At 51.4% G+C, this 22,275-nt stretch overlaps 1 protein-coding gene across 2 annotated transcripts in view; it reads right to left on the bottom strand.

Annotated features, from left to right (window-relative positions):
• Positions 1-22,275, bottom strand: part of PRIM2 (DNA primase subunit 2) — a 214,535-nt gene that overhangs the window by 73,005 nt on the left and 119,255 nt on the right. For both annotated transcript variants that reach the window (XM_075338448.1, XM_075338447.1), the window contains exon 8: positions 9,473-9,540. In XM_075338448.1, the coding sequence (XP_075194563.1) occupies positions 9,473-9,540 (68 nt within the window). The remainder of the gene's footprint in view (positions 1-9,472; positions 9,541-22,275) is intronic.

Genomic DNA, 22,275 nt, shown 5'->3' on the forward strand with positions numbered 1-22,275 from the left:
ACAGACTTCAATACAAGTTATATCTGAATATGCTTATTAAAATACATTTCCATGGGTAAATAGTAAAAAGGAGAAATTAAAAAAGGTAAAAGTTTTTATTCACAACATTTTTTTTTAAGCCTATAAAAATCTAAAATGTATTTTAGTCCTGGGTGGTGCTCGGCTGCAGACAAAAACACTTATAACGAGCTGTATACATAAGAGCTATACACAAACTGATCAATATCTCATTTCAACTATTGCAATATCTGCTCAGATGGGTCTTCAAGAAAGAAATAGGTTAGTTCAAGAGTAAGAAATAATCACTGCCCAATTCACAGAACATTTTCAATCATTTCTACTTTTTTAATTAAAAACAGTTTAAACTTCTTAAACCAGTAAGTCACAAGGAAACTCAAGGTAGTCCAGTATTAAACTCAATTAAATTAAGCCCATATTTACAAAACAAGCAGCCGGGAGTGACAAATTAATTACTTGCATGCTGTGCTACAGTCCTTCCACTGCTCTCCCTGAGAGGCTTTTACTAATTCACAGACACACCAGACAGAAAAGAATACAGACAAAAACGATATACAAATTTTCCATTTTTAGTGTAACAACTACTAGAGATGAGAATCGGATTAGATCCTATAAGCAATGTTAGTGCTAACATTGGCACACTTCTCTATCAATGCCACATACTATAGATTATATATACCGTATCTTTCAATTTATAAGACGCAATGGATTATAAGATGCACCCCCAAATTCGGTGAAGGAAAAGAGAATTTTTTGTTTTTAATGTTAAAGTGAACCTGTCATCAGAAATGTAGCTATAAACCTAAAAGTTCCCCCCTCTGCAGCTCCTGGGCTGCATTCTAGGAAGCTTCCTATAGTTTTTGTGGCCCCTTTTATTCCAAAATAAATACCTTACAAACTTGTACCTTTTCGTATGCAAATTTCTTAAATCTTCCATGGGGGCGGGCTGCCTGATGTACGTTGCTGTCCTCCTGCCGATTTACGCCGCCCCCGAACGCTGAATTTCAAACCTCAGGACGCCGCCCCTGGGCACCCGTGGTCCCGCGCATGCGCTGTGCTACTGTAGCGGTGCCGTGCACTGCGTGCACGTGTGACCGCTGGTGAAGCTTTTGCGCGGGCACCGACTGCTCCGTCCGCTCCTCCCGTCTATTTCCTGCTGCTGAGCAGGATGGGAAGGAGGTGACGTCCGGTCATCTGGCCAGCGAGCGCTTGCGCAGAACGCTGGAGGAAGAGGGGAAAGTGCGGTCACGAGGTTATGGGCGGCACTTGCTAATGACATTCACAGCGCCGCCCATAACCTCGTGCCCGCGCAAAGTGTCACTAGCGGTCACACGTGCACACAGTGCACGGCACCGCTACAGTAGCACAGCGCATGCGCGGGACCACGGGCGCCCAGGGGCGGCGTCCTGAGGTTTGAAATTCAGCGTTCGGGGGCGGCGTAAATCGGCAAGAGGACAGCAACGTACATCAGGCAGCCCGCCCCCATGGAAGATTTAAGAAATTTGCATACGAAAAGGTACAAGTTTGTAAAGTATTTATTTTGGAATAAAAGGGGCCACAAAAACTATAGGAAGCTTCCTAGAATGCAGGAGCTGCAGAGGGGGAAACTTTTAGCTTTATAGCTAAATTTCTGATGACAGGTTCCCTTTAAATGGGGTCCATCTTATAATGCCAGTGTCCGTCTAACAAATCATACAGGGTATATGTCCCTCATAGCCCCCATCCTAAAATTAGCCCCCTTAATCTGGATATGGCCCTCTTATATTGAATATAGCCCCCTTGTGATGGCACACGTTCCCCTGTGTTGCCTATGGCCCCCTATGGATTGCACACGTTCCCTGTGCTGCCTATGGCCCCCTATGGATTGCATACGTCCCCCTGTGCTGCCTATGGCCCCCCATGGATTGCACACATTCCCCTGTGCTGCCTATGGCCCCCTATGGATTGCATACGTTCCCCTGTGCTGCCTATGGCCCCCTATGGTTTGCACACATTCCCCTGTGCTGCCTATGGCCCCCTATGGATTGCATACGTTCCCCTGTGCTGCCTATAGCCCCCTATCGATTGCATACGTTCCCCTGTGCTGCCTATGGCCCCCTATGGATTGCATACGCTCCCCTGTGCTGCCTATGGCCCCCTATGGATTGCATACGGTCCCCTGTGCTGCCTATGGCCCCCTATGGATTGCATACGGTCCCCTGTGCTGCCTGTGGCCCCCTATGGATTGCATACGTTCCCCTGTGCTGCCTATGGCCCCCTATGGATTGCATACGTTCCCCTGTGCTGCCTATGGCCCCCTATGGATTGCACAAGTCCCCCTGTGTTAGATATCGCCCCCATGCTGCTGCCCATAGTAAAATAAAACACTCTTTCCTTACCTCCTCCAGCGCTGATCTCCCTCCTGTCTCCCTCCGTACTTCTGTTCCTCCACTTCCTGGTTCTTTGTGCCGGTCATGTGATCGGCACAGCAGAGTGAGATCTCTGCGTGCCTGATCATGGTGGAAGCAGGGACACCGGGGAGAAACGCTGGAGGGGGTAAGCAAAGCTTTTTTATTTTAAAATGAGCAGCAGAGTGGGGGCCATATCTAACATGGGGGGGGGGCATGTGCCATCACAGGGGGGGCGCAGGGACATATAATATGCAATGCTCCCCCAGCCTGTCACGACGGTGCGGTTTCAGCACCACGGAGATGGACAGCGGCTGTGCATATTATATGACTGAATAGGATAACTGAAGTGAGCACTAATATATATATTATGAGTGCAAGCCAAAAAATACATACCATATAAGGATAAGGCTGCACATCAAACTTAGATAATAGTATAATGCCTCAAGCATATGGAAAAATATTGGAAAATACAATGAAAAATGCTACTTGCTAACTTGAACATGTGAATAATGAATTGCATACCTGCCATGAATATCAGGAAAAAGGAGATATTTAGCAATCGCATTGATCAATTTAACTGAGCCCCAAAACCTCGTCTAGGTATATCTCTATATATAGGACTTTCTTATATAGATAATGCGATTGCTAAATATCTCCTTTTTCCTAATATTCATGGCAGGTATGCAATTCATTATTCACATGTTCAAGTTAGCAAGTAGCATTTTTCATTGTATTTTCCAATATTTTTCCATATGCTTGAGGCATTATACTATTATCGAAGTTTGATGTGCAGCCTTATCCTTATAATGGTATGTATTTTTTGGCTTGCACTCATAATATATATATTAGTGCTCACTTCAGTTATCCTAATCAGTTATATGTAGTTTTTTTTCTGAATGTGAACACAGCTCCGCCCCTTTTGGCCATGTTTTTTCCATCTCCTATATAAGAAAGTCCTTGGTTACCCCTCTCCACCCACAGCAGTTTTTAATTGCAATGAGATGACACACAGTTAGGGTCACAGAGCTAGGGACCCCAATATAGAGATATACCTTGACGAGGTTTTGGGGCTCAGTTACATTGATCAATGCGATTGCTAAATATCTCCTTTTTCCTAATATTCATGGCAGGTATGCAATTCATTATTCACATGTTCAAGTTAGCAAGTAGCATTTTTCATTGTATTTTCCAATATTTTTCCATATGCTTGAGGCATTATACTATTATCTAAGTTTGATGTACAGCCTTATCCTTATATAGTGCATATTATATGAGCGGGAGCAGGAGATCAAAGGCTGCAGCCTGCAGCGTTCACCTGCGCTCCAGAGCTGCCCCCACCTCCCCTGGACCCTGCAGTGTATATATATATATCCCCCCCCCCCCCCGTATATTCGGCTTATAAGACGCACCCCCTACTTTCCCCCAAAATTTGGGGGAACAAAAGTGCGTCTAATAAAGCGAAAAATACGGTACATGTGTATATATAATTATGTATGTTAGAAAAACATTATCCAAGCATAAATTATTATTTCCTCTTTTTTTATGCTGTAGCATTCACTGGCATCAAAAATGCTCTTCATTTATGTCTTTAACCTTTATTTTGCACAAGCTACCATATATTCCATTAAAATTTTGCTAAAATTTCAAACAAACAAAATCATTCCATGGGAGACTGGAGTACATTAGCGCAAACGTTTTGGTACTTTTAATCAAAAAAATAAATAAAATCGCAAATTAAAAAACCAGCTGAGAATGTTTGCAATTTGAGAACTTTAAAGAAGTTGTCCAATTACCAAAACAGATTTATTTTTTTTCTCATAAATCTTGCTAATATGTGCCTCTCCACACATCTATTATGTTTTTTCAGCAATATTACCTTTTATTGTGCTCTAGCAGCACATCCTCATTGCTGGCTCCAGCTCTGATTGGGTTAATCTCTCTTCTGACTTCCTGGGTTCAGTTCCTACAACTCCCATAATTCTTTGTGGCTCTAGAGCTGTATCTAACACACCCACTCAGCTCTCCTCTCCACCCAAAGACTCCTCCCTGCCTCTTCCCTGTGGAAGCACTGAGAGCAATCACAGCAGAGACAGACGAAGCTCGCAGCTCTGCACAACCAGGGGAAGAAAGCGTCTATCTTCTACTTGTTCTCATATAGTTCATAGTGTGTGTGTGTGTGTGTGTGTGTACAGAAATTATAATTATTATCCGGCGCAACATGTGAAAAAAATAATTGGGGGGGGGGGGAAAGAAGGGGTCATGAGATTGCTTTTTTCCCCTCTTGCATAGTCTCTGTGTGTCATCCGTATCATCCGTGTGGCATGCATTTTGCAGGCTACTTTCACATCAGCGTTTTTTTGCCTGTAGGCAAACAACCGCAAACTGCATATGACCGGATCCTGTGGATTAAATGTGCAACGCATGCAACCGTTATTTTAACGGATCCTTCTGCAGCAGGACACAGAATTTATCGTCCGGCACTGGAGTCAGCTGACTCCTGATCTCACAGCCCGCACACGCTGCGATGGCTGCAGGTTAACAGCAGTCACTGCCTGCTGCCGATCACATGTGACAGTGTGTGGTCTGTGTGGTCAGGAGTTCAGATCAGCAGACTCCAGTGTCGGCCGATTAGGCTGGAGCCACACGGGGATTACTGCGATCCCCTGACATGGCACTCGGCTCACGCTGGTAGTACAGCAGAGCCGAGTGTCATGCGTGTGTCCCTGCGACTGAGGTCCGACTGTGCGAGCGGACCTTAGATGCGGTGGTCCGGCACTCAGGAGGGGCGGGCAAGCGCTGCGGAGGGGCGGGCGGGCGGGCCTTCACTGAGGAGGGGTGGGATTTATCTCCCTCTCTCCTCCGTAGTCTGCTATTGCGATTCTCGCTCTGCACTCGCGGTACACCGATGTACCGCAAGTGCAGTGCGATTTTTCTCTCACCCCATACACTTGAATGGGTAAAAGAGAAAGAGTCTTGCATTACAATTGCAGCATGCTGCGATTTTTCTCTCAGTCAGATTAGGGCTGAGAAAATAATTGCTCATGTGCGCTGACACACAGGCCAATATTGGTCTGAATAGAATGCAATGTTTTATCGCACTCCATTCGCACCGATTTTCTCGCCGTGTGGCTTAGGGCTTACTTGTTCTGTGTCCCCCTGCATCCATCGCAGCGTGTGCGGGCTGGAGTTCAGCTGAGTTCAGATCAGCTGACTCCAGTGCTGGACTGAACTCAGGTGACCTCACAGCCCGCACATGCTGCGATGGATGCAGGGGGACACAGAACAAGTAATCGGCCGACACTGGAGTCATCTGATTACTTGTTCTGCTGGCGCTGTGGTCAGGAGTAGGCATGAGTGAGCAGTAAAATGATCTGGTGCTCGATGGGCGAAGCCCATGTCGATTTTTTTTTATTTTTTTTTTTAAATTCATTCAAAATAAAAAAGCAAACAAACACATAACCCTAACCCTAGAGTTATGGGTAAAAAAAAACAGTGTGGGCTCCCGCTGCATTTTCTATTGCTAGGAGTAACCCAAGCAGCTACTGGCTGCTAACCCCTGCTGCTTGGTGTTACCTTCTCTGGAAATGGAAAATCCAGGGAAGCCTTTTTTTTTTTTTTTTAATTTTTGCCTAAAAACGTTAAAAAAAAAAAAAATGACGTGGGATTTGCCATATTTTTTTCTACCCTAGCTGCCCCCAACCCCCAGCCCCCAACCCCCAGCTGCCTATTTGTACCCAGCTGGGAACCAAAAATATAGGAAAGCCCTTTTTTTTTTTTTTTTTTAAATTATTTCATGGTATAATTAAAAACAAAAAATTAAGGGAGCTTCGCTAATTTTTTTTGTGTCCAGTCAGGTACAACTAGGCAGCTGGGGATTGGAATCCGCAGCGCAGGGTGGCCCAAGCTTTTGGGGGGTTTTTTTCCATGTTTCGACCGGGAAAGGAGATTTGCGGTCGGGAAGAGAGAGGTGACCGCAAATCCCCTGAGTGACCGCAGTTTGCCGTGCGATCAGCGGTGCCTTCACTCAGGTGACCCGCAGCCACAGCTGAAGTCCTCCACCTGAGAGCGGTGGCCGCGGGTAACCTGAATGAGAGCACAGCTGATCGCACAACTCACTTCAGTTGCTGCATGGAGGTGATAGAGAGCGGTTGTGTTCTACGGCCGCTCCTGTCAGCTTCATGTAGCAGAGCTAGATGTGTCGTGGGACATCGTGTGGATTACACCGGACCTGGAGGGGTATTTGGGCATTCATAAAGTGGTGAAAGAGGGTGTTTTTTTTGTCTTTTATTCCAAACAAAGGATTTTTTCGGGTGTATGTGTTTATTTACTTTCACTTACAGGTTAATCATTGGGGGTGGCTCATAGACGCCTGTCATGATTAACCTAGGACTTAGTGGCAGCTATGGGCTAATGCCATTAACTCCTTATTACCCCGATTGACACCGCACCAGGGCAATTCGGGATGAGCCAGGTAGAGTCCCGGGACTGTCGCATCTAATGGATGCGGCAATTCCGGGAGGCTGCTAGCTGATATTTTTAGGCTGGGGGGCTCCCCATAACGTGGGGCTCCCCATCCTGAGAATACCAGCCTTCAGCCGTGTGGCTTTAGCTTGGCTGGTATCAATATTGGGGGGGACCGCACACCGTTTTTTTTTTAAATTATTTATTGTACTGCACTACATAGACCCGCCCACCGGCGGCTGTGATTGGTTGCAGTGAGACAGATGTCACTCAGTGTGGGGGTGGGTCTGCAACTAATCATAGGTGCCGGTGGGCGGGGGAAGCAGGGAAAACGAGATGGAATAATGAGCGGCCGGCATTTTCAAAAGCAGGAGAAGCCGCCAGAGCAGTATGACAGCTGTGCAGCGCCACGCCAGTGATCGGCGAGTATGGGAGAAGGGGTAAGAGGGAGATACCGACCGACAGAGAGAAATAGAAATGCCAGGAGTGATTTTAAACTATTTAGATCGTTCTGCTGGACATGCTAAACATTGTTCAGTAGAAAGTGACGGAATCCGTCAGCCGATTCCGCCGCTTAGCGCATTGCAGCAGAATTTGCCACCATAGACAATCATTAGACACCTTGGCGGATTCTAACGGAATCCGTCAAGGTGCGTTATTTTAACGAAAAATAAAAGATTCCTTTGTGTCGCCATTTTCTGAAGTTCGTAACATTTTCAATTTTTAGGTGATAGAGTTGTGACGGCTTGCTGCCTGGTCTGATGGTTTTCTTGATACCATTTTGAGGTAGATGCGATGTTTTGATACCGCTAGTTGTAATTTTGTTCAGGTGTTGCAACGGCCAAAAAACAATTCTGCAATTCTGGTGTTTTAATTATTTTTTTCTCATTACGCCGTTTTCTGATCAGATTAATTTGTTTTATATTTTGATCAATCAGACTTTTATGTATGTATAAATACAATGAAAATGTGTTTTTGGTTTTTACGCTTTACCATATTTTTAAGTCCACTTAGGGGAATGGAATTAGTATTGCTGTATATTGCAAAAATCATGGTGTCCTATGAACGTCAGCAACAGGCTGGCTTTCAGAGAAGTACCGACAGTCAAGGGAGTCTTCATCAGACACCCGGCTGTCATGACAGCCTATTGGCGCGACGCGCTCAGGCATTGATGGCCGGTTAGAAATACTGCCATCACAGATTTCAGTGGCATTTATTAGATTAACAGTCGCAGGCAGCGCTCACTCCGTTTGCCGCTGTCAGAGCAGATGATGGTTGAATAACACAAAACAGGATCAGTTCCTGTCATGCAAAGTCATGCAAAGGTGAAGGCTCAGTTCAGTTTGAAGTCAAGGAGCCGACATATAACATACTAGTACATTAAATGTTAATAAGGAGCTAAAGGCACAAATGATAAACACCAAAGAAACAGAAAAAAAATGGAAAAAAATAAATAAATCGGCAAATAAGTAATAATGAATTGTAACGACAGAATATAAATTTGATAATTAGTAGAATTTTTGGTTTACTTATGGCAGCTACAAACAAAACAGCAAGGACGGGACTTGACAGAACCAGGCAATGATTAAGTCCCTCACCAGATTTTAGCTGTCTGATGCAAGTGCAGCATAATGTAGGTAACAAGACTTTAGTGGTGTATCCCTTACTAGGTTGCTTGCTGTAGTTTTGATGTATTCAATGTTTTCTCTGCTGAACATCTACCAGTTCTCTAATTCAGAGGTTCCCAACTGCAGTCCTCAAGGCACACCAACAGTGCATGTTTTCAGGATTTCCTTAGTATTGCACAGGTGATAATTTAATCACCTGCAAAGGTGCTGAATCCAACACCCATGCAATGCTAAAGAAATCCTGAAAACATGCACTGTTGGTGTGCCTTGAGGACTGGAGTTGGGCACCTCTGCTCTAATTGATAAGCTCTGACTAAATAATGAAAACTGCAGCCGATCAGGAGCTGATTGGCTGCAGCCGTCGTTTGACTTGATGTCACATGACTGCCCTAAACGAAAGCACAAATCGCGCTGAAATGGTGTTAGCCAAGGAAAAAAGCAATAAAAAAATTAAACCCTTCTACAGACACCATACCCTTTATGTACGGGTTGTCCATTATTGCAGAATGTGTCATTTAAGTATGGAATTACTAGAACCAGAATGACAACTCCCTGCACATCCATGTTGGCTTACATGCATGCAATGGTAGCTCCCCTGCTGTAAGAAAACACGAGGATAGCAGATCCCTGGAATCCTGAATCTACACTGTTCAGAGAGAATAGTGCATGGATTACTAAAGCTTCATTCATGACACAATCAGTGTTCAGTGGTTCAAACACACATTAGATTAACCAGCGTGTATCCTGTAATGCTCGCTTAATGCTGCACAATCTTCAAGAAAACAGACATGCATCTCCTAGTTCTGTGAATGACCATGTCAGATAGAACTTAAATCTTCTCATCTGGTAATACTAAAGTGTGCTCGCGTTACAGAAAGAACTGCCATCATGTTTAATGGAAGTAAAGTGGCACAGATGTAATCTTGTATGGAGATCACCATGGATAAACCGATACCTTACGTAACACACACATACCTGAGGTGGCTAAGTAAAGGCTGCAGTCGCTCATCTGATTGCACTATCGGCAGTGACCGAGCTGACAACTGAAAGAAATAAATCACAATCAGAGAAATTAAATGAATGTGATACACAGTACTATGTATTAATAATACCCATCAACAGCTGCATCCCTCATCCAAGCAAAGCCCCTCCTCATCCTTATACAAAAAAAGTATCAGGAATCTCCCCATTCATACATTACATAAGCACTGCCCACTTTGTAAGTCATTTTACAGGAAAGTAAAAATGTACACGATCAGGGGTATAATATGGGGGGTGGGGAGGTCTCATGTCTTCAGGAGCACAACGCTTTTCTGTCTCAGCGCCCTTAATTGATTGACAGTTGGACCTATGGCATCCTCGTGGTGGTGGCTCAATCTGTGCCATCTGCAATCACAGGCGGATTTGTGTCTGGAGCATGGGAGCAGTGCAGTAGTTGACCAGATCAATCAGTGCAGTGTGATAACAAGCTCTATAACAGTAAATATGAAACTAGGCGCTCCTCACCACTGAAGGTAGACTACAGTGGCTGGCGCAAACGTAAAGTAGCAAACTTAAAATTGCTTTATTTATTTATTTTTTTTTTTTTTACAAGTAAATTGCAAAGTTGTTTGTTTTTACAAGGACGTTGCAATTTTATTAATTTGGGAAAATGATAACCAATTTAATTAAAAGGAACCTGTCATATGGAAAAATGCTATTAACCTGCAGTTATTATTATTATTATTGATTATCATAGCGCCATTTATTCCATGGCGCTTTACAAGTGAAATAGGGTATACGTACAACAATCATTAACAGTACAAAACAGACTGGTATAGGAGGAGAGAGGACCCTGCCTGCGAGGGCTCACAGTCTACAGGGAATGGGTGATGGTACAGTAGGTGAGGACAGAGCTGGCTGCGCAGTGGTCTACTGGACTGAGGGTTATTGTAGGTTGTAGGCTTGTTGGAAGAGGTGGGTCTTGAGGTTCCTCTTGAAGCTTTCCATAGTAGGGGAGAGTCTGATATGCTGAGGTAGAGCGTTCCAGAGTATGCGGGAGGCACGGGAGAAATCTTGTACACGATTGTGGGAAGAGGAGATAAGAGAGGAGTGGAGAAGGAGATCTTGTGAGGATCTGAGGTTGCGTGCAGGTAGGTACCGGGATACTAGGTCACAGATGTAGGGAGGAGACAGGTTGTGGATGGCTTTGTATGTCATGGTTAATGTTTTGAACTGGAGTCGTTGGGCGATGGGAAGCCAGTGGAGGGATTGGCAGAGTGGCGAGGCTGGGGAATAGCGAGAGGAGAGGTGGATTAAGCGGGCCGCAGAGTTTAGGATAGATTGGAGCGGTGCAAGAGTGTTGGAAGGGAGGCTATGAGGTTAATTTGCAGGTTAGTAGCATTCTGAACCTGCCCGACGCCTGCACATGTAGAAGCATGTAGAAATATTTTAAAGTTACCAAGTGGCAAGGTAGTTATTATAAGGAGCTACTGCACACTGGTAATGAAGAAAAGGGAGCCAGCACGATCTGAGTGTGGCATGCATCACATAAAAAGTGCAAATTCACGGATTTATTCCAACTGTACTATAATACAAAATGACATTTTTAACAAATAATTGATCAATTTTTAGAGCCACCCCTGCCATTTTACGGCAAATCTCAATAGGGGTGTCCTACTCTATAATATGTATTTCATGTGCCATGCGGCCTCCTAGATAAATTAAAAGCAGAACCATATTGCAGCACACATACCTGTAACCTGTATATAACCGCTTCCATGTTGCAAAAAGAGGCAACTGCGGATAAAAGCTACCCAAGGTCCCTACGTGCGCAGCAGACGCCACACACGCGAGGACTATATCAGAACTGACCCTCACAGTGCCAGACCAACAACTATAAATCAAGGCAGACCACCACCTATTCCACGCACGCCTGACTTTGGTTTGTAATATATTCCCTCTGTTGGTAGCTGTTCACATTCAGTTGCCTCACCCTTTTCCAACAGGCAATGTTAATTAAGCACCATACATGGATCTGATCAGCCTTGATTTATGGTTGCTGGTCTGGCACTGTGAGGGTCAGTTCTGATATAGTCCTGGCGTGTGTGGCGTCTGCTGCGCACATTGGAACCTGGGCTGGCTTATATCTGCAGTTGCCTCTTTTTGCGACATGGAAGCGGTTATATACAAGTTATGGGTATGTGTGCTGCAATATGTGTTCTGCTTTTAATTTATCTAGGAGGCCACATGGCACATGAAATACATAATATAGAGTAGGACCCCCCATATCGAGATTTGGCGTAAAGTGGCAGGGGTGGCTCAAAGAATTGATCAATTATTTGCTAAAAATCTGAAATATGATGCATGCCACTCTCAGATCGTGCTGGCTCCCTTTTCTTTGCATACTGGTAATCCAAGAGGAAAATAATGCCAAAATATCCAATGGACTAGTACCTTCGCCGTGGTGCAGTGCCTTTACCCCCAAAATGGACTCACTATTTTATTTTTACTATAAATATATTTCTTGTTTCTGTTTTATATTTCCTTTTGCTACTTCAAAAACCAGTTTTGTGCACATTTTTATTTCTTATACACTCAAAAGGTTTAAAAAGCACATATTTCTATTTTACTTTATTTTATTTATTTACTTAATAAAATTTGCATTCACTTTTTAGTTCCTATGTGTAAGCAAATATATTTGAGACATTGTAGAATTTGAGATTTAATTTTGAGATGCAAACATGTTTCACTTTTGTGCCCTTTAATTTAGAGTGTGCACGTAACTGAGCACTACAATACTTTCATTCAATCTGTTAGTTCTGAAGAAGCCAAAGATCTCATCTGTGCTGAAACAGATCTCAACTGGGAAATTTACTGCATGACTGACCTCCCAATTCCACACCTCCCTGCGTGAAGAGAATTCAACTTCACACAATACAAGGAACTTCTGAGACAGATTGAAAAATGCATGTTTTGTTATTTACAGAAAGTTAGAAATCAGTAGACGACATTCAGAAACAGAGATTTTGGAACATACTAGACCATCAAATCTGCTGAAGCCTGCAACCGGGCATAAAGTGAACCTTACCTGAAAATTATACGGCACAGTCTGACCCTCTGCAATATACTCCGCTCAAACATGGAGCTCATCCACATTGACTGTTGCATTTGCATTAATGCGGGCTTCACACGGTACAATCGTGCGATTGCACGAGCGATCATACCCGCCCCCGTCGTTTGTGCGTAACGGGCAAATCGCTGCCCGTGTCGCACAAAGTCGTTAAACCGCCGTCACACGTAAGTACCTGATGAGCAAACTCGCTGTGGGCGGCGAACATCCACTTCCTGAAGGGGGAGGGACGTTCGGCGTCACAGCGACGTCACACAGCCACCGGCTAATAGAAGCGGAGGGGCGGCGATGAGCGGGACGTAAACATCCCACCCACCTCCTTCCTTCCGCATAGCCGGCGGGTGCCGCAGGTAAAGTGTGTTAATCGTTCCTGGGGTGTCACACAGAGCAACTTGTGCTGCCCCGGGAACGATGAACACCCTGCGCAAATAAGATTAAACAATTTTTTAAAAATGAGCGACGAGTACACAATCCACGATTTATAACCGATTTGGAGTCGCACGTAGGTGTCACACGAGACGACATTGTGAACAATGCCGGATGTGCGTCACGAAAACCGTGACCTTGACGATGCATCGCACGATAGATCATCTCGTGTGACGTCCGCATTACAGTCATTTCAATTCTATACCCAGATTTATAGTCAGAAACAGAACTAGATAGCAGCAGAGGCAAGTTAAAAAAAAACAATTCCTCTAAGATAGTTTTTTGGTTTTAATTTCAGACAGCATTTTGCCTATACTTTAGATTTACTCTTTAGCTGGATATTCTGCCTATAACTGAAGAGACGAATCTATGGCCCTGATTCATCAAAGCTTTTAAATAAAAAACTAGGTAAAAGTTTTAAAAAGTCAAAATTTTGCCAAAAGATTATGACTTTTGGAGTTTTCACACCAGATTCTTCCAGCTACTCTAATTTATGATGACCTGTGGTCTTCAGTATGCCACAAATCTCTCTGCAGTCCCTTATTGGCATTTGATTTCTAGCATAACGCAAGGAAGCACACACCACTTGTCAGACGTTCCAGGTTCATGAATCCGGCAAGGCTAACTCAACTACGTTCCATGGAGATTGGCGAGAAAAGTCAAGGCTTGTGTGTTTACAAGCAGTTTATAAATCTAACCTTAATTAGTTCAGTACAATCCTCATTTTCTTCTGTCCAAACATTTATATAATTAAAATTTGGGATTCGTTTTTGGCTTTCAATGACTAACAAGAAAGAAAGGTATAGCATACAATTGGGGCAAATTTCAGAATTACCAACCTAACCGATTAAGAATAATACTTATATAATTACATATAACACACACACACCCCGTGAGGAGTAAAAGGGTAACAATGTTTTAAACTTTTGACTTTCAGGCTCCATATCTCACCATCCACTAAAGCTTTGAGAATGACACTACCTTTATTTATAATCATCTTGGAGATCTCATACAAAAATGTGACTTGCAACTACTTAGCATATGATTAGTTCTGACTACTTAGCATATGATTAGTTATGCAGATTCTTCTCAAGTTACTAAATTTTACTGTTTTTGCTCCTGGTAAAAAAAAATTTCTTCCTGTATACTACAAGTTACAATCTGTTCTCCATTTCCCTAATAGCTCAGTGTGTTCTTAGGTTGATTCCGAAGCAAAATGTCATGGGTTCGAATTGAGGAGCATCTATGAAGAAGTATTCCCATGAAAAAAAGAGACATCATCATCCAGCTCCTCGATAGTGGTTACTAGGCCAGGAAAATTGCCAAACTACATCATGTGAGTGCCATGAAAGTTGGAAGAATATGAAATGAAGTCCATCCATCCATTAAAAAGCCAAGCTGTGGATGTTCAGTCGAAATATTGGAGTCAACAAGTTGGCTCATCACAAGGTCTATCAGTTCTGGTGCAACAAACACGGCAGTGGAGGTGTCCGTATGTCTCGTAACAGGAATATTCAGTATTTCGGCATAAGGCTTAAATGTAAACCCTACCCCGAAAATAAACCCTAGTTGCAGTTCAATAATGAAGTGTCCATGAAGCTAAGAAAGTTAAAGAATACTGCACACAGGGCCGTATTTGCCACTAGGCACCCGTGGTCCCGTGCCTAGGGCGGCACGTTGCGGGGGGCGGCACTTTCTGGCAGCAAAAATAAAATATATAATTTTTTTTTTTTTTTACATCCCCGCCCCCCGTCCCTCCCTCCGTTACACTCGGCTGTGTTCGGGGGGGGGGGGGTTGAGAGGGAGGACAGGCGCACTTCTGTATATTTAAATACATGGCGGGCGCCAGGCATAGTGAGCTGATTAATCCCGGAAGTTCCATCGCCTGCACTTCCGGAGTCAGAGGCGCGCGGGCGCGACAATCAGCTCACTGCCCCGTGCTGCAGCGTCCAATGCTGCAGACGACACACGCCGCGGAGGAGGACGCGTCTGAAGCTGGAGCCAGCCAGAAGAGGAGCCAGCCAGAGCAGGGCGGCGGGCACCAGAGCAGGTAAGGCAGAGCCTAGAATGTATGGGCACCTTACAGGTTAGTTGATGATCGTTGCGATGCCTCTTTTTGTCCACTATAATCATGCAAGGGGAGGCTGGGGGGAGAGAGGCTGAGGGAGGCTGGGAAGAAAGGGAGGCTGGGGGGAGGCTGGGAAGAGAGAGAGGCTGGGGGGAGGCTGGGAAGAGAGAGAGGCTGGGGGGAGGCTGGGAAGAGAGAGAGGCTGGGGGGAGGCTGGGAAGAGAGAGGCTGGGGGGAGGCTGGGAAGAGAGAGGCTGGGGGGAGGCTGGGAAGAGAGAGAGGCTGAGGCTGGGGGAGGCTGGGAAGAGGGAGGCTGAGGCTGGGGGGAGGCTGGGAAGAGGGAGGCTGAGTCTGGGGGGAGGCTGGGAAGACAGAGGCTGAGGCTGGGGGGAGGCTGGGAAGAGGGAGGCTGAGGCTGGGGGGAGGCTGGGAAGAGGGAGGCTGAGGCTGGGGGGAGGCTGGGAAGAGAGGCTGAGGCTGGGGGGAGGCTGGGAAGAGAGGCTAAGGCTGGGGGGAGGCTGGGAAGAGAGGCTGAGGCTGGGGGGAGGCTGGGAAGAGAGAGGCTGGGGGGAGGCTGGGAAGAGAGGCTGAGGCTGGGGGGAGGCTGGGAAGAGAGAGGCTGAGGCTGGGGGGAGGCTGGGAAGAGAGAGGCTGAGGCTGGGGGGAGGCTGGGAAGAGAGAGGCTGAGGCTGGGAAGAGAGAGAGGCTGGGAAGAGAGAGAGGCTGGGAAGAGAGAGAGGCTGGGAAGAGAGAGAGGCTGGGAAGAGAGAGGCTGAGGCTGGGGGGAGGCTGGGAAGAGAGAGAGAGGCTGAGGCTGGGAAGAGAGAGGCTGAGGCTGGGGGGAGGCTGGGAAGAGAGAGAGGCTGGGAAGAGAAAGAGGCTGAGGTTGAGGGAGGCTGGGAAGAGAGAGAGGCTGAGGCTGGGAAGAGACAGAGGCTTAGGTTGGGGGAGGCTGGGAAGAGAGAGAGGCTGAGGGGAGGCTGGGAAGAGAGGCTGAGGCTGGGGGGAGAGAGGCTGAGGCTGGGAAGAGAGGCTGAGGCTGGGGGGAAAGAGACGCTGAGGCTGAGGGGAGAGAGAGGCTGAGGCTGAGGGGAGAGAGGCTGAGGCTGGGGGGGAGGCTGGGGGGAGAGAGAGGCTAAGGCTGGGGGGGGGGAGGCTGGGGGGAGAGAGAGGCTGAAGCTGGGGGGGAGGCTGGGGGGAGAGAGAGGCTGAGGTTGGGGGGGAGGCTGGGGGGAGAGAGAGGCTGAGACGAGAGAGGCTGATGCTGAGGGAGGCTGGGGGGAGAGGGAGGCTGGGGGGAAAGAGGCTGAGGCTGGGGGGAGGCTGGGGGGGGCGAGAGAGAGGCTGAGAGGCTGAGGCTGGGAGGAGAGAGGCAGATGCTGGGGGAGGCTGGGAGGAGAGAGGCTGATTCTGGGGGAGGCTGGGAGGGGGAGGCTGATCCTGAGGGAGGCTGATGCTGGGGGAGGGGGAGGCTGAGGGAGGAAGGAGGCTGATGCTGGGGGAGGCTGGGAGGAGGGAGGCTGATGCTGGGGGAGGCTAGGAGGAGGGAGGCTGATGCTGGTGGAGGCTGGAAGGAGGGGAGGCTGATGCTGGGGGAGGTTGGGAGGAGGGAGGCTGATGCTGAGGGAGGCTGGGAGGAGGGAGGCTGATGCTGGGGGAGGTTGGGAGGGAGGGAGGCTGATGCTGGGGGAGGCTAGGAGGAGAGAGGCTGATGCTGGGGGAGGCTGGGAAGAGGGAGGCTGATGCTGGGGGAGGCTGGGAAGAGGGAGGCTGATGCTGGGGGAGGCTGGGAAGAGGGAGGCTGATGCTGGGGGAGGCTTGGAAGAGGGAGGCTGATGCTGGGGGAGGCTGGGAAGAGGGAGGCTGATGCTGGGGGAGGCTGGGAAAGAGAGGCTGAGACTGGGGAGGAGAGAGGCTGATGCTGGGGGGAGGCTGGGAGGGGGGGAGGGGGAGGCTTGGAGGAGGGAGGCTGATGCTCGAGGGAGGCTGATGCTGGGGGAGGCTTGGAGGAGGGGGGCTAGGAGGAGGAGGAGGCTGATGCTGGGGGAGGCTGGGAGGAGGGAGGGCTGTGCTGAGGGGGGAGGCTGGGAGGCTGATGCTGTGGGGGAGGCTGGGAGGAGGGGTGGCTGATGCTGGGGGAGGGCTGGGAAGAGGGTGGCTGATGCTGGGGGAGGCTGGGAAGAGGGAGGCTGATGCTGGGGGAGGCTGGGAAGAGGGAGGCTGATGCTGGGGGAGGCTGGGAAGAGAGAGGCTGATGCTGGGGGAGGCTGGGAAGAGAGAGGCTGATGCTGGGGGAGGCTGGGAAGAGAGAGGCTGATGCTGGGGGAGGCTGGGAGGAGGGAGGCTGATACTGGGGGAAGCTGGGAGCAGGGAGGCTGATGCTGGGGGAGGCTATGAGGAGAGAGGCTGATGCTGGGGGGAGGCTGGGAAGAGGGAGGCTGATGCTGGGGGGAGGCTGGGAAGAGGGAGGCTGATGCTGGGGGAGGCTGGGAAGAGGGAGGCTGATGCTGGGGGAGGCTGGGAAGAGGAGGCTGATGCTGGGGGAGGCTGGGAGGAGAGAGGCTGATGCTGGGGGAGGCTAGGAAGAGGGATGCTGATGCTGGGGGAGGCTGGGAAGAAGGAGGCTGATGCTGGGGGAGGCTGGGAAGAAGGAGGCTGATGCTGGGGGAAGCTGGGAAGAAGGAGGCTGATGCTGGGGGAGGCTGGGAGGAGGGAGGCTGATACTGGGGGAAGCTGGGAGGCTGATGCTGAGGGAGGCTGGGAGGAGAGAGGCTGATGCTGGGGGAGGCTGGGAGGGGGAGGCTTGGAGGAGGGAGGCTGATGCTCAGGGAGGCTGGGAGGCTGATGCTGGGGGAGGCTTGGAGGGGGGGGGGCTGGGAGGCTGATGCTGGGGGAGGCTGGGAGGAGGGAGGCTGATGCTGGGAAGAGGGAGGCTGATGCTGGGGGAGGCTGGGAAGAGAGAGGCTGAGGCTGGGGGGAGGCTGGGAAGAGAGAGGCTGGGGGGAGGCTGGGAAGAGAGGCTGAGGCTGGGGGGAGGCTGGGAAGAGAGAGGCTGAGGCTGGGGGGAGGCTGGGAAGAGAGAGGCTGAGGCTGGGGGGAGGCTGGGAAGAGAGAGGCTGAGGCTGGGGGGAGGCTGGGAAGAGAGAGGCTGAGGCTGGGGGGAGGCTGGGAAGAGAGAGAGAGGCTGAGGCTGGGAAGAGAGAGACAGACTGGGGGAAGGCTGGGAAGAGAGAGGCTGAGGCTGGGGGGAGGCTGGGAAGAGAGAGAGGCTGGGAAGAGAAAGAGGCTGAGGCTGAGGGAGGCTGGGAAGAGAGAGAGGCTGAGGCTGGGAAGAGACAGAGGCTTAGGTTGGGGGAGGCTGGGAAGAGCGAGGCTGAGGGGAGGCTGGGAAGAGGCTGAGGCTGGGGGGAGAGAGGCTGAGGCTGGGGGAGAGGGAGGCTGGGGGGAAAGAGACGCTGAGGCTGAGGGGAGAGAGAGGCTGAGGCTGAGGGGAGAGAGGCTGAGGCTGGGGTGAGGCTGGGGGGAGAGAGAGAGAGGCTAAGGCTGGGGGGGGAGGCTGGGGGGGAGAGAGAGGCTGGGGGGAGAGAGAGGCTGAAGCTGGGGGGGAGGCTGGGGGGGAGAGAGGCTGAGGTTGGGGGGGAGGCTGGGGGGAGAGAGAGGCTGAGACGAGAGAGGCTGATGCTGAGGGAGGCTGGGGGGAGAGGGAGGCTGGGGGGAAAGAGAGGCTGAGGCTGGGGGGAGGCTGAGAGGCTGAGGCTGGGAGGAGAGAGGCAGATGCTGGGGGAGGCTGGGAGGGGGAGGCTGATGCTGAGGGAGGCTGATGCTGGGGGAGGGGGAGGCTGAGGGAGGAAGGAGGCTGATGCTGTGGGAGGCTGGGAGGAGGGAGGCTGATGCTGGGGGAGGCTAGGAGGAGGGAGGCTGATGCTGGGGGAGGCTGGAAGGAGGGAGGCTGATGCTGGGGGAGGCTGGGAAGAGGGAGGCTGATGCTGGGGGAGGCTTGGAAGAGGGAGGCTGATGCTGGGGGAGGCTGGGAAGAGGGAGGCTGATGCTGGGGGAGGCTGGGAAGAGAGAGGCTGAGGCTGGGAGGAGAGAGGCTGATGCTGGGGGAGGCTGGGAGGGGGAGGGTTGGAGGAGGGAGGCTGATGCTCAGGGAGGCTGATGCTGGGGGAGGCTTGGAGGAGGGGGGCTAGGAGGAGGGAGGCTTATGCTGGGGGAGGCTGGGAGGAGGGAGGCTGATGCTGGGGGAGGCTGGGAGGCTGATGCTGGGGGAGGCTGGGAGGAGGGTGGCTGATGCTGGGGGAGGCTGGGAAGAGGGTGGCTGATGCTGGGGGAGGCTGGGAAGAGGGTGGCTGATGCTGGGGGAGGCTGGGAAGAGGGAGGCTGATGCTGGGGGAGGCTGGGAAGAGGGAGGCTGATGCTGGGGGAGGCTGGGAAGAGAGAGGCTGATGCTGGGGGAGGCTGGGAAGAGAGAGGCTGATGCTGGGGGAGGCTGGGAGGAGGGAGGCTGATACTGGGGGAAGCTGGGAGCAGGGAGGCTGATGCTGGGGGAGGCTGTGAGGAGAGAGGCTGATGCTGGGGGAGGCTGGAAAGAGGGAGGCTGATGCTGGGGGAGGCTGGGAAGAGGGAGGCTGATGCTGGGGGAGGCTGGGAAGAGGGAGGCTGATGCTGGGGAGGCTGGGAAGAGGGAGGCTGATGCTGGGGGAGGCTGGGAGGAGAGAGGCTGATGCTGGGGGAGGCTGGGAAGAGGGAGGCTGATGCTGGGGGAGGCTGGGAAGAGGGATGCTGATGCCGGAGGAGGCTGGGAAGAAGGAGGCTGATGCTGGGGGAGGCTGGGAAGAAGGAGGCTGATGCTGGGGGAGGCTGGGAGGAGGGAGGCTGATACTGGGGGAAGCTGGGAGGCTGATGCTGAGGGAGGCTGGGAGGAGAGAGGCTGATGCTGGGGGAGGCTGGGAGGGGGAGGCTTGGAGGAGGGAGGCTGATGCTCAGGGAGGCTGGGAGGCTGATGCTGGGGGAGGCTTGGAGGGGGGGGCTGGGAGGCTGGGAGGAGGGAGGCTGATGCTGGGGGAGGCTGGGAGGAGGGAGGCTGATGCTGGGAAGTGGGAGGCTGATGCTGGGGGAGGCTGGGAAGAGAGAGGCTGAGGCTGGGAGGAGAGAGGCTGATGCTGGGGGAGGCTGGGAGGGGGAGGCTTGGAGGAGGGAGGCTGATGCTCAGGGAGGCAGGGAGGCTGATGCTGGGGGAGGCTTGGAGGAGGGGGGCTGGGAGGAGGGAGGCTGATGCTGGGGGAGGCTGGGAGGAGGGAGGCTGATGCTGGGGGAGGCTGGGAGGCTGATGCTGGGGGAGGCTGGGAGGAGGGAGGCTGATGCTGGGGGAGGCTGGGAAGAGGGTGGCTGATGCTGGGGGAGGCTGGGAAGAGGGATGCTGATGCCGGGGGAGGCTGGGAAGAAGGAGGCTGATGCTGGGGGAGGCTGGGAAGAAGGAGGCTGATGCTGGGGGAGGCTGGGAGGAGGGAGGCTGATACTGGGGGAAGCTGGGAGGCTAATGCTGAGGGAGGCTGGGAGGAGAGAGGCTGATGCTGGGGGAGGCTGGGAGGGGGAGGCTTGGAGGAGGGAGGCTGATGCTCAGGGAGGCTGGGAGGCTGATGCTGGGGGAGGCTTGGAGGAGGGGGGCTGGGAGGCTGGGAGGAGGGAGGCTGATGCTGGGGGAGGCTGGGAGGAGGGAGGCTGATGCTGGGAAGAGGGAGGCTGATGCTGGGGGAGGCTGGGAAGAGAGAGGCTGAGGCTGGGAGGAGAGAGGCTGATGCTGGGGGAGGCTGGGAGGGGGAGGGGGAGGCTTGGAGGAGGGAGGCTGATGCTCAGGGAGGCTGGGAGGCTGATGCTGGGGGAGGCTTGGAGGAGGGGGGCTGGGAGGAGGGAGGCTGATGCTGGGGGAGGCTGGGAGGAGGGAGGCTGATGCTGGGGGAGGCTGGGAGGCTGATGCTGGGGGAGGCTGGGAAGAGGGTGGCTGATGCTGGGGGAGGCTGGGAAGAGGGTGGCTGTTGCTGGGGGAGGCTGGGAAGAGGGAGGCTGATGCTGGGGGAGGCTGGGAAGAGGGAGGCTGATGCTGGGGGAGGCTGGGAAGAGAGAGGCTGATGCTGCGGGAGGCTGGGAAGAGAGAGGCTGATGCTGGGGGAGGCTGGGAGGAGGGAGGCTGATACTGGGGGAAGCTGGGAGCAGGGAGGCCGATGCTGGGGGAGGCTGTGAGGAGAGAGGCTGATGCTGGGGGAGGCTGGGAAGAGGGAGGCTGATGCTGGGGGAGGCTGGGAAGAGGGAGGCTGATGCTGGGGGAGGCTGGGAAGAGGGAGGCTGATGCTGGGGGAGGCTGGGAAGAGGGAGGCTGATGCTGGGGCTGATGCTGGGGGAGGCTGGGAAGAGGGATACTGATGCTGGGGGAGGCTGGGAAGCTGGGAGGCTGATGCTGGGGGAGGCTGGGAGGGGGAGGCTTGGAGGAGGGAGGCTGATGCTCAGGGAGGCTGGGAGGCTGATGCTGGGGGAGGCTTGGAGGAGGGGGGCTGGGAGGCTGGAGGAGGGAGGTTGATGCTGGGGGAGGCTGGGAGGAGGGAGGCTGATGCTGAGGAGGCTGGGGGGAGAGAGGCTGATGCTGGGGGAGGCTGGGGGGAGAGAGGCTGATGCTGGGGGAGAGGCTGCTGCTGGAGGCGGGGGAGAGAGGCTGCTGTGGGGGGAATGGGAGAGAGGGGCCATGCTAGAGACAGAGGACAAGGGTTGAGGGATAGTGCAATGACAATATCGATGGGGGAGGGAGTGTAAGGACTCAGAATAAGAGGGGGGCAGCATTAGGAGCTCATTATGGAGAAGGGGCAGCATGTGTGGGCTCAGTATGGAGTGGAACAATGTAGGCGAGTCAATATCAAGAGTGGGGTAGTATGTGTGTGTGTGTGTGTGTGTGTGTGTGTGTGTGTGTGTGTGTGTGTGTCTCAGCATAAGCGCTAGTGTGGTGGTCTTAGTATGATGAGTGGGGCAGCATGGAGGTGTCATTATGGAAAAGAGGAGAAGGCAGCATTAGGAGCTCATGGAGAGGGGCAGCATGCACGGGACACTGTGAGGAGGGGGCAGCATGCATGGGACATTGTAGGAGGGGGCAGCATGCATGGACACTGTCAGGAGGGGGCAGCATGC

Source organism: Anomaloglossus baeobatrachus, chromosome 3 (genome assembly GCF_048569485.1).
Source record: "Anomaloglossus baeobatrachus isolate aAnoBae1 chromosome 3, aAnoBae1.hap1, whole genome shotgun sequence".
Lineage (NCBI taxonomy): Eukaryota > Metazoa > Chordata > Amphibia > Anura > Aromobatidae > Anomaloglossus > Anomaloglossus baeobatrachus.